The sequence below is a fragment of the Larus michahellis genome, chromosome 1, assembly GCF_964199755.1.
Source record: "Larus michahellis chromosome 1, bLarMic1.1, whole genome shotgun sequence".
Taxonomy (NCBI): domain Eukaryota; kingdom Metazoa; phylum Chordata; class Aves; order Charadriiformes; family Laridae; genus Larus; species Larus michahellis.
The window spans coordinates 200,347,834-200,361,210 of NC_133896.1; the positions used below are offsets into that span (position 1 = coordinate 200,347,834).

The 13,377-nt window shown below is 45.0% G+C and overlaps 1 protein-coding gene across 7 annotated transcripts in view; it reads right to left on the reverse strand.

Moving 5' to 3' along the window:
- Positions 1 to 8,112: 8,112 nt before the first annotated feature.
- CDK8 (cyclin dependent kinase 8) overlaps positions 8,113 to 13,377 on the reverse strand; it is a 90,671-nt gene continuing 85,406 nt past the window's right edge. For all 7 annotated transcript variants that reach the window (XM_074568852.1, XM_074568846.1, XM_074568834.1 and 4 more), the window contains one exon: positions 8,113 to 9,416. In XM_074568852.1, coding sequence (XP_074424953.1) covers positions 9,291 to 9,416 — 126 coding nt within the window. In that variant the 3' untranslated portion in view covers positions 8,113 to 9,290. The remainder of the gene's footprint in view (positions 9,417 to 13,377) is intronic.

A 13,377-nucleotide genomic window follows, 5' to 3' on the forward strand; every position in this document is an offset into this window, starting at 1 on the left:
GGAAGGGACTGGGCTGCGTGCTCAGCCCCCAGCACGGTGGGGAGCAGCGGGTCCCGGTGCTGCCCAGCCCCAAACCACGAACCTCCTCGCCCATGCCGCGGCACCCTCCCTCCGACTCACGCACCTCCAGAGCACCCCCAGACCACCGCTTTGCCTTTTTCTCTAGTTACTTTCCATTCTGGCGCTCCTTTTAACTTCTCTTACCCCACCTTTGGTATTTTCACAATCAACATCATATCCACGTGTTTCCTTCCCTGCCTTGTGGTTTCACAGGTCTTGGGTTTTTGGTGGATTTTTTTTCCCTCTTGCAATCACCCTGCGTTGGAAGCCTGACAGCATTTGGTGATGGTTTATTTGGGGGATCCTGATCCCAAACCACATCTGCTGACTCCAAACCACTGATGCTGGAAGGTCACTGGTGGAGCTTCAGCCCGAGGTCTGGGAGATGAAGGCACAAAATCTCTCCCCATGACTCCACCGGGGGCATGCACAAGCTCTCCTGCTGGTGCTGGGCTTCTGCAGGGAAAGCGATGCAAAATTACCTTCCCTTCTGTGCATTTCTGTCCAGGTACAGAACTCGACAGGAACCATCAGCGGCCTCTGGCATCGCTCCTGCAATTAGAGAAGGGGGCTGATGCTTTTAGCTTGTTGTCCAGCCTGCTGAAAAAAGGCCAGAATCTCTGCAGAAATCCTGTTTTGCTAAATCCTCCAATTTTCTATTATTTTCAGTAAGGCCAAAGTTTGAAATATTTTCAGATAAAAAGATTCACTGAAATACGTAGTATTCAGAAAGAAGGGGAAAAAAATACGTATGTATACCCAGTACTCTGCCCTGATATATCACCATGAAGATTAGTAACCTTTCAGGAACGGGTGCATTCACATAGCTCTTGGATATTAATTAAAATTTTATAAATAATTAGCCTAATCAATATTTTAAATCCTAGCATCGTTAAGGCTCGTACAAGGATTGTTAAGGATCGACACAGGTATATTTGTAACCTCGAGGAGCATAAGCTACCTGTTTAAATATTACTATTTAAGTAAGTTGCCTTTCTCAAGGAAAATCATTTTTACAATCAATTCATAAGGTTTCCAGCCAGTGGAAACGGTTTTCAGTGTGGATGTTTAACTTTTTTCTCTGGAAATGCTTTTAATTAAGGAATAAACTGTAAATCTGGTAATGGTGATGACATCTATATATTATATTCAGTGTCCTCTGTCCGCGAAAGGGGCTTTCCTGCCCTGTTTTGCAATGTTCTGCAAAAGACTGTGGTGGCAACAAAAGCTGCACCCCCCCTTCTCCTGCCTGAGCCCCCGCGCCCTCCAGGACCCCCCCTCGAACGGATGGAGCCCCACAAGCGGCACTTCTGCCTGAGGCCCCCCGGCCACGTGCAGCGTGTCCTGAAGACAAACCAGGGTGGGAGCTCCCCGTTCGTGGCCTTTTTGTTCAAACTGCAGGTTTATGGACATGTTACACCCGCTTTGCCTGCCAAACCCAGAGTCCCGCTTGGATTTTTCCCCCTTCCTTTGAGGTACACGCATGTTGCCGGTTTACAGGCACCGCATGGCGCAGCGTGGGTTACTTCATTAAAATACAAACCTCTGTGATACCGTTTCTTCTCCTTCCGAGTGAATTGGATTCCATGCTTTTAAATTTCTGTTAAGAAAAAACAAATAGACAAACGTGACAGGCAAACTTTCATGCTTGTGTTTTATGTTGATCCGTTTTCACTGCCTTCTCTCCTGGTGGAAGCTGAAATCACTCTTAGAGCCATCTCCCACGCTGTGATATTTTAACCAAAATCATCCATCTCGTGCAAACCAGCTCGCGGTTTGCCAGAACAGCGGTTTGGCACCTGTATCACCAGTTTCCCCAGTGACTGCATCTCCCTCTACACACATTCCGGGTTCTGCACTCGTCAGACTTTTCCCGGCAAGGGCACAGCAATAAATCCCCCGTGGGGGCCGAGAACGGGATTGCGGCTCCCTGCAAACACTGACCTTGAAGCATCACGGGCCACCCAGTGCTCTGTGAGGCAGCTGTAGCCATCGAGCGGTCTCCTCCTTCGGTCCCGCTTTGGGCAGTTTGATCTGCCGTTGAGCCCCCACATGCTCTTCAACTTTCCAGTTGGGGAAAAGGAGGTTTTCTGGCAGATTGTCCCTTCTGTGTTTGTTCAAGCCACCTCCGTCCCGCTGAGCCCCAGGCTGCAGATCAGCCATCACGCCCCATCGCTCACCAGCACCTCGCCGTCTGCGGCTCCTGCCTTTCCTCCTCCCCTCAGCCCCCTCCAGCAGCCCCTCGTGCCTCCCGGGGAGCTGGAGGAGCGTGTGATTGTGACTGACAGCCTCACCTCTTCACCCACCCAGCGAGGCCTGGATGGGACCTCACCAAGCAGCTGCTCCCCGGCCCCGGGCGCCGAGTGCCTGCTGCTGGGGAGGCAGAGGCTGCTCTGCCAAAGAAATCCCGACGGGGCCATCCCAGCAGAGCCTCCAAGGCAACTGGGGAGGGATTTTCAAACCAGCTGGGTTTGTCCAGCATGCAAATAAATTGCACGGATATCTTACATACCTGCACAGCTGGTGGTAGTGGAACAGGTATTAGGAGCTTATACAGGGATTTCTAAGTACCTTAGCTGGGACATCATACTCCTCTCACCTTTTCCTGATCTTCTGAAGGTAAGATGGGGCAAAGCCTGAAGGCTGTGCAGAGAGGCCTTGAGGAGTGCCCGAGCTGTGGGTGAGCCATCAGCACCGAGGTAAGCACACCTCAAAGCTCACAGCCACCACGGTGATCATTCCTGGCACCCAAACACAGAATTTAACCCCAAAGAACCCTTCTCCACAGCTTGCCGGGTACCTCCACATTCTGACCTACAGGAGCACGTGGCTGAAGCAGACGTGAAGCACGCCAAACAATTTATTCTATTGTCTTCCCTACCCAGTTAGCAGGAAGAACTCACTAAGGTAGACCTTGGTTGCTGTAGGAAGCCTCACAGGTCCCTATGTATATTTGAGAAACCTATAAACAGCAAAAGAATTTTAATTTTAAAAGTTGGTCAATAAGAATAGCTCCATGCACACCCTGCCAGCATGTCATGGGAAGACTGTCCGCTGGACACGAAAGGCAACCCTGCATAAACCTGAAGCACAAATGTAGGACACAGTCAGATTTTGGCACAGCGACTTGGAAAAGGAATGAGCTCCCATCAAAGACGGGAGTGTTATTTCCACCTCACAGGGCAAGACAATACCTCTTTGCCTTCCCATATAGCACCTTTGGGAAAGGTGTAACAGTGCCTTCCAGAAGCATCTGCCCAGGGCTTTTCAACTCTAGTCTCAGGACTCGTGTAGGCGCTCTCCTTACACAAGTCCCTACTCCATCTCCCTCGCTTCCCCAGTCACCTGGCTGCATTTCTTACGTAGCTGGTGGGGTGGCAGAGAGGCTGCTCCTCCACAGGCACTGTGGGTAAAGCGTTGTACAAATCCAAAGCTCCCAGAAATATTAAGCACGGACTTGCTCTGAGCACACGGCAGCTTTCCCACAACCCAGGCTGAGGAAATGGAAACATCTCCTGAAAGTGGGTGTTGTGAAGACTATCCTTGGTGCTTCTGTGGGCATGGGCTTATGTGCCAACGCATGCTGTGCTGTTTAAATAACAAGCGCTTCTTGCGTTAGCCCTTTCTCCACCTCCCCTGGCTCAAGAGAAGCCCACCTAAGTAGGACCAGAAATGCAAAGGGATAGTTAAGCTCAGTGTGGGGGCCAAGGAAAGACACCCTACTCCTCTCCTGGCAGGCTGAAAAGTGCGTTTCAATATCTTGTGACGTGGGAGCTTTCAGAGCAGCGATGGATCTTGTCCAGATTCCCATCCTGGGTTGGAGCTGGTGTGTGTCACCCCAGGGCAACGGCTTCATTAACATCAGTGCTGGTGCCAAGTTCCACAGCACAGGATCCCTTCAACTAAGGGAAGTCCTCTGGAGAGAGCTGCCTTCTGCCATCGCTGAAGCCAACCACCTTAAAATCCTCAGGGAGAAGAACGTATTGCAAGAGCCCTGGTGGAAGGAGCAGCTTTGTTTCTGTTTTGCTTTCAGAGGGTAAGCACCTTTTTCTCTGCCTCTCCTACTGCTAGAACACAGTTTGTACATCCCATCATTCAGATGTCTGACATATTATTTCACAAAGCGTTCTTTATCCGTAGCTGTGACAAGCAAATTACACTGAATTAAGCTCATCTACCTCGGTCTCAAGGGACACTGACTATTAAACTGTCTCAGAACTGGCATCCTGACACACTGTCACCGCTCAGCCTAGAGGAAGATGCCGAGACGTGGCGTTACCCAACAAAAAACAGCTGCTCTATTCAGGGATGTAACTAAAACAGCACGTAGGGAGCACCACATTACTCAGTCCTTCTGCAGAAAAGAGGCTCAATTTATAATGGCAACAACGTTTAGTCCAAATGGCAGGTCCGCAACCTCACCGCTGGCTCCAGGAAATAATCTATGTCTTTCCTTTCTGATAACACAATAACCAATACAAGATCCTGCAGGCTCCATCCCACCGCCATTATCCCACTTGGTGTCAGTCAAACTGCCTACCCGTGCCCATAAAATCACCAACAGCCACCATACATGAAAGGCAGAGATCGCAGCCTGCCTTTTAGTGAAGCCAGGATGGGCCTGGGCAAGATACAACAGGAGGTGCTTTTTGTTTGAGTAACACTTTTAGAAAGAAATCGATGGACACTGGGGAACAGCACAAGTCATTTCTTCACAGAAAGCCTTCACTTGCAAACGGTTCCAACCCCTGTTCTCACTAACTGCCACCTCTGCTGGAGTCTGAACAGGCAAGAGACATAAAAGAAGGTGAAAACGACAGGAACAGCTTCCGACATCCCTGTTGAGAGAGCTTAAGGCCATTTCACATGACACGACTGACTCCTACTTGCTTCACTCAGGCTCCACTCGTGCTTTGCTGTCCTCTTCTTGTTTCAGTTGGCAGAGGAGGGTCAAGTTGACACCACTTCCTGTAAAATAACATCCTAACGATCAGACACCATAACATCCTAATGGTCAGCCTCACAGAACTGCGCTGCTCCACGTTGTGGAGAAAGCTTTGTGCAAAGCTCCCACAGACACGGTAGCTGGGGAGACACTTGGGACTCGGGCTGCTGACGTCCCTCAGCAGAGAAACACGCAGAACCTGCTCTTTTCTTTTGGAGGAGCCCATCCCGTCCAAATGAGACGCCAAGGACTGCCATACTGTTTGAATAGGCAGCGGCGCGTACCTGCCACCCGCGTTAAGTATCTCCACTGAGACGGCAAAGCTTGGAAACTGAAATCCCGTTAAAATTAAGCATTGCACACAGAAAGTAAAAAGGAATTTGGAGAGATACGGTACGTTTGCTCACTCCTCTGCCGCTCAGGCCTACTGCCCTGGCTGCCTGAGGAGTCCGACGCCTACAGATGAACTGCCCCAGACCCAGAAGAGACTCTGCCCAGCAGCGGCTTCAGAATGAAGGAAAAAGGAAGCTGAGAGAAAACCTGACTTAATACAGGGCTGCCCCTCAGCTGGGCATCGCATGGGCAATTCAGCATTTTCCAATTTACAGATACGCACAGGACGACCCAGACTCATTTCCTTCCTCAGACGGCTCCTCCCCACCACCAGCACTGAAACCTTCTTTAAAAGGGGTCATTGCAAAAGTTATTTATTTCTTCTTAAAGAATCAGGGTTCTTTTCAGGTGTGACAGATTCAGAGCTGCCACCAGCCAGGCCTGCTGGCAGGGCCAAGGTGAAAGCACAAGAGCCATTTACCCTCACGATCAAGTTAAGGTTGTAGACCATTTTCAATATAAGCCTACTCCATAAAAACAATTTGTCCTTTAGTCAGAGTAACAAAAACAGGCTCCCAGACTCCAGCTATTTGAAATACCCTCAGATTGGTCCTGATAATTGCTGGTGAAAGTTCTTGAATCGAGCACCAAAGGCTGAGGGAGGCGAGGAGAGGCAGGGCTCACATGCCATCCAAACTCCATCACTGGAATTTACAACTCTTCTAATTAAACATTCTCAAAGGTACTTTCTTCTTCCCCCCCTTTCTGTAACCCTCACGCAAAAAGCCACCCAGAACAAAAAACAGGGACTGGATTTTTTTTTTTTCCCCAAACAGTTCAGGAAAGTAATTTAGAGCCTTGCCTTCAGTATTCCTAACACCAGGATTAAAAAAATTATTTGATGCAGAAGATCATTTATAATTTAATTAACTTTATCTGCAACAGAAATACACCCCATCTTGAAGGTATCGGGTTATAGTAAGCATTGAAAAACCTTTTCTTTCTGCAGTTCTAGAGAAAGAAACCTCAAATTCCTCCTCCCAAAGGACCAGCTGACTCAGACATCAGAACAAGACAAATATTAAGATTTGACTTCCCTGTAGGCTCTCAGTTTGTTGAGGTAATCTGCAATACGTCTACTGAAAATGGAGTAGAATGAGTGAAATCACTGCAAATGGAGTAGCAGACTATTTTGAACTAAATGTAGAATATAATTTAGTTTTATAATAATTAGTTGATAAGCTGCGTCTTCATCTCAAATGCCTTCTTAATAGGAAAATTAAATTCAAGTGCAAAACTAATGGCAAAAGTCCTTTTTGTCGGTTGGACGCATTTCCATTAACAACTGAAATTAAAGCCAGTCTGGTACAAAGCTTTGGAGACATCACAATACACTGGTATCAAATAAGGTCTGCATTAATGTGAATAATATCAACCATTACGCATTAATATGAATATGCATCAATAAGAAAGCAAAAGATCTAGGCCAATAGTACCTTAGCCAAAGAAAAGTTAATCTCGTCGCCATTCCAGTACCTGCTAAGAGTCTAGAGATACTAAACAGGCAAGTTCAAAGCCTGAATATGAATTAAGAGGACAAAAAAAGGCTTTAATGCAAAAACCAAAAAGTTTAAGGCACTCACACTTACATACTTATTTTTATTCCAGAAACTGAGGAAAGTCAGATTTTGACAAGACTCATGCCAAAAGGAAGAGGGTATCACACAGTATTACTAAAACAGCATAAACTGTACTCAGATTTATTTATTTTATTACAGCCTGGAGAAGAGAAGGCTCTGGGGAGACCTTATAGCCGCCTTCCAGTACCTGCAGGGGGCCTACAGGAAAGCTGGGGAGGGGCTGTTTGCAAGGGCATGGAGCAAGAGGACGAGGGGCAACAGCTTTAACCTAGAGCAGGGTAGGTTTAGATTAGACATTAGGAAGAAGTTCTTTACAATGAGGGTGGTGAGACACTGGCACAGGTTGCCCAGAGAGGTGGTGGAGGCTCCATCCCTGGAGACATCCAAGGCCAGGCTGGATGAGGCTCTGAGCAACCTGATCTAGTTAAAGATGTCCCTGCTCCCTGCAAGGGGTTGGACTAGATGACCTCTAAAGGTCCCTTCCAGCCCAACACAGTCTATGATTCTGTGATTCATTCTATGATTTAGTTTTAAATCACCCAAGTACTTAAACCTCTACTCCACTCAGAGAATTTTATCTCCATCTCAAACACGGTTTGCATTTCAGGCTGACTACCTGTTTGGTCTTTCTTTTGTTCCCTGTGAGCAGCTCAGTGCACTGGAATGGATGATACCGGCTGACAGTCAGACTACATGAAGCACTTGCAGAAAAAAATCCTGCATATATTGCATATATTTATGTCATAAAATCACGGTGTGGTATTAGATACAAAGGTAAGAATGAGTTACAGAAACCTTGGAAGAACTATTCAGACAGGAACATCTCTAGATTTTGTAGATGAAAAGGAGCTGTCTGATCTATGAGATGTAGCTAGTAATAAACCCACCTTCAGTGCATCTCCAGCTGATCGGCTACATGTACGCAACAGGGGTAATGACATTTTATGAAGACGCTGTATTTTTTTTCCTGCTATTTAAAAAAAAAAAAAATCCTTCTCAGTAGTTAATGGAAGCCTGCCCACTTGAAAGAAAAATTCCCATCAGATACTGTTTCTCAGGACACAACCAACGCAGACGTACCATGGGGGAGCAGGGAGGTGTCGGTGATAAAAAGGAATACAGGCAAAGGCCATATGCAGATTTATGAAAAATAAATTTATTACATAACACCTTGTTTTAACAATGTTTGATTTTTTTTTATTCAGAATACTTGCGTCATTCATGTAAAATAGTTTGATACAGTACATTGTATGTAAGTTTTTCCTCATAAATTCTAAGGCTCTCCTAACACCTTGATCCTCTGCTGTAGGAATGGCACCCCTAAACAACGTGCGAACATTTAAAAAAAAAATAATTAACTGAACAAAATTTAAAATCCACTACACCAAGCTGGTTCTCAAAAATCATGACGAAATATCTGAATGGATGCCGCACCTTTTTAGGAAATATCATTCATGCTTTTTTAATCCCAAAGCATGCTCACAAATCATTAACACCAACAGGAAAAAAATAAAACACTGTCTATGACAATCATTTTAGTTTGTTTGCTGAACCAAACATGTTTATATCAATGACAACATACTTCTTTTACTATCAAATAGCAGCTTTAATACCAGTCAAGTCATAGATTTAAAAACGAAACTAAAAACTTACGGTGGAAATTAATCTTTGGGACATTTGTAATTGCTGGAAAAAGAAAAATGCAAATGTTTTCATGTTCTTAAAAAAAAAATCTCATCGTAGCAATCATGTTGGTCATAAAACATTGATCGAGGTGGAAAATGAACCAACCCACAAAAGTCACTAAAAATAAACGTCTATCAAAATTGTCTCAATCGGAGTCACGGTTAGTTTGCTTTTTTGCCATGGTAACATATAGTGTATGCTTCAAGTACCAGTTGAAAGGTGTTGTGTACTGTCGGTCAGATAAAAGTTGTTACACCAAGAGAATTCACCACATACGACAACAAAAAATGCTTGCCCCTAGCACATTTCACAGCTTCAACTGCTACAGACTGTCACTGGAAAAAAAATGCATCGGTCAGTCTGAACCATGTCAAGTAAACTATGGAAGTAGCATATCCACAACACAAACTGTGCTAGCACTTTCTTTTCAAGTCTAACCCCAGAAACAGGTACGATTTGGGAGCCACTACTCCGCTCTGTGGAAGGGGGTGGATCGTGGCGATCGGACAGGTTGGAGGTGTGGTTGTACAGTACATTCTCGTGGCCCAAGCCGGGTTCCAGGCAGGCAGCTGCGCGGCCGGTCCTGCAGCATTAGCAACAGTGCATTGACGTTATTGGGATGCAGCTCAGTACCGGTGCGTCTGGTGCGAGTACTGTGGCGGCTGCTGGGAGGTAGTTGAATATCCCATGCTGCTCTGTGGCTGTGATGTGCTTGGTCCGGGGTTGGGGTAGGCAGCATGGGGGTTGGAACGCTGCAGAGGGGGTAAAAGCAGAGGAAATGCAACCCTTTGTAACAGGTACATGGCAAGGCAGTTTCGCCTACTGATTTATTTCTTCAAGAGGTACCAAGCGCACACGGTCCCAAAGCAGCTGCACTTCCAGGCTTCTTTCCACCTACTCTGATTACAGCAGGTGCAGGTATGAACATCATTAGACAGTGACAGCCACCACCCTTCAGTTATCCATCCTAATTACCTCCTGTGACTCTACACCCATCATAGCCAAACCTTCAGCCAGCCCTCCAGATGGCGACAGTTCACCTGCATGTTACACAAGGCTACCACCGCTCACGGCAGCGGTCTTCTCCACTTGCTCCCTTCCCCTACCAAGGAGGTATGTTGGGATGGAGGTTCAAACATCTGTGCATCTCACTGCTGGTGAGCCACTCTGCATTATTCTGCAGATTTTCTTACTCAAAGGATATGCTTAACACCCTTTTGTGTGACCTAGGAGTAAAGGCTGAGCGCGCTGTGATTATTTAGGCTAAGGTGTCATCTAGCAGCAGCCCTACAAATACTTGATAGAGAGTTAAAGAGAACAGCCCCACGCTTCTCAGTGGAACCAGATATTGCAGGGAGAAATGGCCATAGACTGTGGCTTGGGGGGTTCAGGTTGGACATTAGGGGGGAAAAAAAATTTTCAAAAAAACCCCAAACACTAATAGAGCAGCATAGCACCAGAAGAACTTGCCCAGAGAGGCTGTGAAGTCTCCCCATCTAGGGAGGTTTTTAAGACTCAGCTAAACAAAGCCATGGCTGACCTGATTTAGCAATAGCAACAGTCCTGCTCCAAGTGGGAGACGGGGCTACGTGGTCTCGAGGCCCCTTTCAACCAGCATTTCTACAATTATTTATTGAGTGGAGCATTCATCATTGCAAGAAGCTCTGGGCAAACCAGCAACTGCCTACTTCAATTTTAACCTAGAAGTTATTTACACATCATGAGTTATAAAGGAAAAAAGATTGCGAGATTTTCAATCTCAGCATATGACCACTTAGTAGCATTTAACATTTCATTAAGTTAACACAATTTCAGTACATTACTGTGCTGGTTTATATTTATGTTATGGTTTACACACACACAATTTTTTCAGCATTTAGAAACTGCTGTGTAACTTCTGAACTCTTAATATCACAAGATGTATTAGGATTTTTAGCAAAAGCTGCTCCTAGTAAAGGTCTAGAAACTTCTCTATGGTGAATATTCCACGACTAGGGTATTGCTACTGAGACCTGAATACGCAAAACTATGGTGAACAAACATCCTGAAAAAGTAAAATATTAAAATAGCTTTACAGATTTTATAAGTCACAACGTAAAATAATAAATAACAAGTCCATGTTTTCCCGCTGTTCAGCACTTAGAATGGAAGCCATAATCAGGATGCTGAGCCGATGGCAGAAATGAAAAGGCAAACTCTATTTGTTAACATGTGCTCACAGGACTGCGCTAATTCTCTAGGGGTGTATAGTGTAAAGGGGAAGAAAAGCTGGACCAGCACTTAATGCCAGGGGCAACAAACCAGCACTGCTGAACTGCCCCTTTAACACAGTGACTGATGAGCTTTTGTGACATTTGCCTTCAGTCCTGAGAGACGGACTAAGTCACTCGTCATCACTCCTCAACAGAAGCGTCACGGCTCTGGGTCACCCTTCTCTCCATGTGACAAATACAGGATGAACTTCAGAGAGCAAAAAATCTCTGAACATTCTTTTTGCCCAAGCATGGCTCCTGTATGTAGGAAACTATCACAAGTTTAACCATTTAAAAACTGACCATTCATGTGACTTGTAAACATTTTCGGCATCCTGACTTCTAAAACAGAACTTATTTTAGAGGAAGGGAATTAAAAATCATCAGATTCTTTCATGACACCCAGTGCAACAAATGGCTTTTGTTTAAGAACAAATATAAATATCCAGTCCTTTCTAAAGGCCATTAAGCACCCAGAAGCAAAAGCTTGGAACAGTGGAATTGCTCCAGCCTGTTTAGTCACATTGCCTTTGGAAGTGTCACATTCCAGATTTAAATGAGAAGGCAAGGAAGGCTGTGTGCCATGTGTCTACTATTTTTATGCATGGCAGAAAAGGATACAAGGTCAACTTGCTCTGCAGAGAGTAATTTGACTTCTGAGTGGATGGAGAAACTGTCTTAGTGTGTCTTGCCCAGGAGATGGCAATCCTTCTTCACAAGCTTTATACGGGGACTTTGAGCAAATTAAATGAAGAACAAAGGAACAGGTGTTTGATTAGAACAGAAGACTGTATTGTAATATTTGTTCGCCATCTCCTCAAGTTCCAGGATCAGAAACAAAAAATGTGAGGAATTTTTTTCAGGGAGACCTGAAACCACCAATAGGCAACTCTTAACTGTTCCACTGCCAGCAAGTTCAGGTCTCCTTCGATTACCATGTTTTCCAGATACCTTAATCAGAAAAAAATCTACCCACTGCCTTCTTGCAAGACTGCAGGGGAGATGTTTTGTTGGGGTTTTGTTGTTGTTGTTTTGGTGAGTTTTTGGTGTTGTTTTACATTTGTTTTTTGTTTTAAACAGGTGTTTTGCCTTCTAAAGAGACAGCAAAAAGATTAGTCAGAAGCAGTAAACTTACCAATAAGAGCTCCTGAGATAGCCAAGTAACAGTTATCACTATCTCAAGGCAAAAGTATCCTGAAATTACATTTGTTGACAAGGGCTACCCCCAGCTACAATCCTGGGATTGACATCTGAGAGTACAAAAGTTTTGATGAACGTGAGCTGAAAACAAACCAACATCAACTCCTGCTGAAGCAATCTGAGTCTTCTGACTTCTAGCAAATCTCAGCTCTTGCTCATAGAAGTGGAAGCTGAAGTTTGTTCAAACTGCCAAGCTGCAGTAGCAAAATGAGGTGAAGGGTGTGTAATTAGGGCATGTAAATGGGGCTCCCTGACATAGTCCATGCAACCTCTGCATCAATCTCCTTAGATATGTGGCTCAACATGATGGGAAGGTTAAGAGAAAGTCAGATTTGCCTTCTTAAAAATACACACACAGAAGTAGTAGATACAGCCAGCTAAAAGGCCCAAACAGCAATCAACTTGGTAGCTTGCCAAATTGAATGGGATGAATCTCCTGTAAAGGAGCCCTCTGTGATGCATAACCCAACTAAAAGAACGACAATATTTGTACTTAGAGGCACCCCACAGCACAGCACTCTAGTTAAGGCTGACCACTGTTTCAAAGAGCTCCAAAAATCTTTATTGTTCAAGGAGAACAACTTAAAAACTGACATGCTATTGTTGTCCTGGGATTAGCTGAGCAAAGGCACTTGGGGACTATATGAAGGATCTTACAGTAGTGCTCCTGAAAATTGACCTTGGCTTATTTTTTTGGTAATCTCAAGTTTTGCTCAACGCTGGAAATACATAGATCTATACAAGGATGAGGGTAATGCCCCCAGGCAGCCTTTGAGGACAGCTGGTACTCTCAAGAACAAACTCCGAGATGAAAGATTTCAGAACTGTTGGTGTTTATGGAGAAACAGTATCAAATTGTGAAGAATAAGTTGACAACAGTGGTTTTATTGATAGCATTCTTTAACTCTCCCTAAGTTTTGCTACAGAATATAAGCATAGCTAAGTGGGTTCCAGATATTGGAGAAGGGATGGAAGAGAGACTATCCCTTTTCACCTTTAAAATATCTGAAAACACTGCCATCAATTTCTGACTTCCCCATCCTTTGATTCCATCAAAGACTCTCTTCGAATTGGCCTTCTGCACTATCACTCCATGTGAACCAGTATTTAAGCAGTTCCTGTAGGCTAACATTTTCACCAGCATGCCTCCTCTTGAGATCTTCTATTCCCTAGGCTTCCAAAATCTGCAACCTCTCTAACTATTCCTATGTACGTTATTTGAAAAGTCTTCCTTGCTCCTCTTTTGCAATTTCTTAGCTTG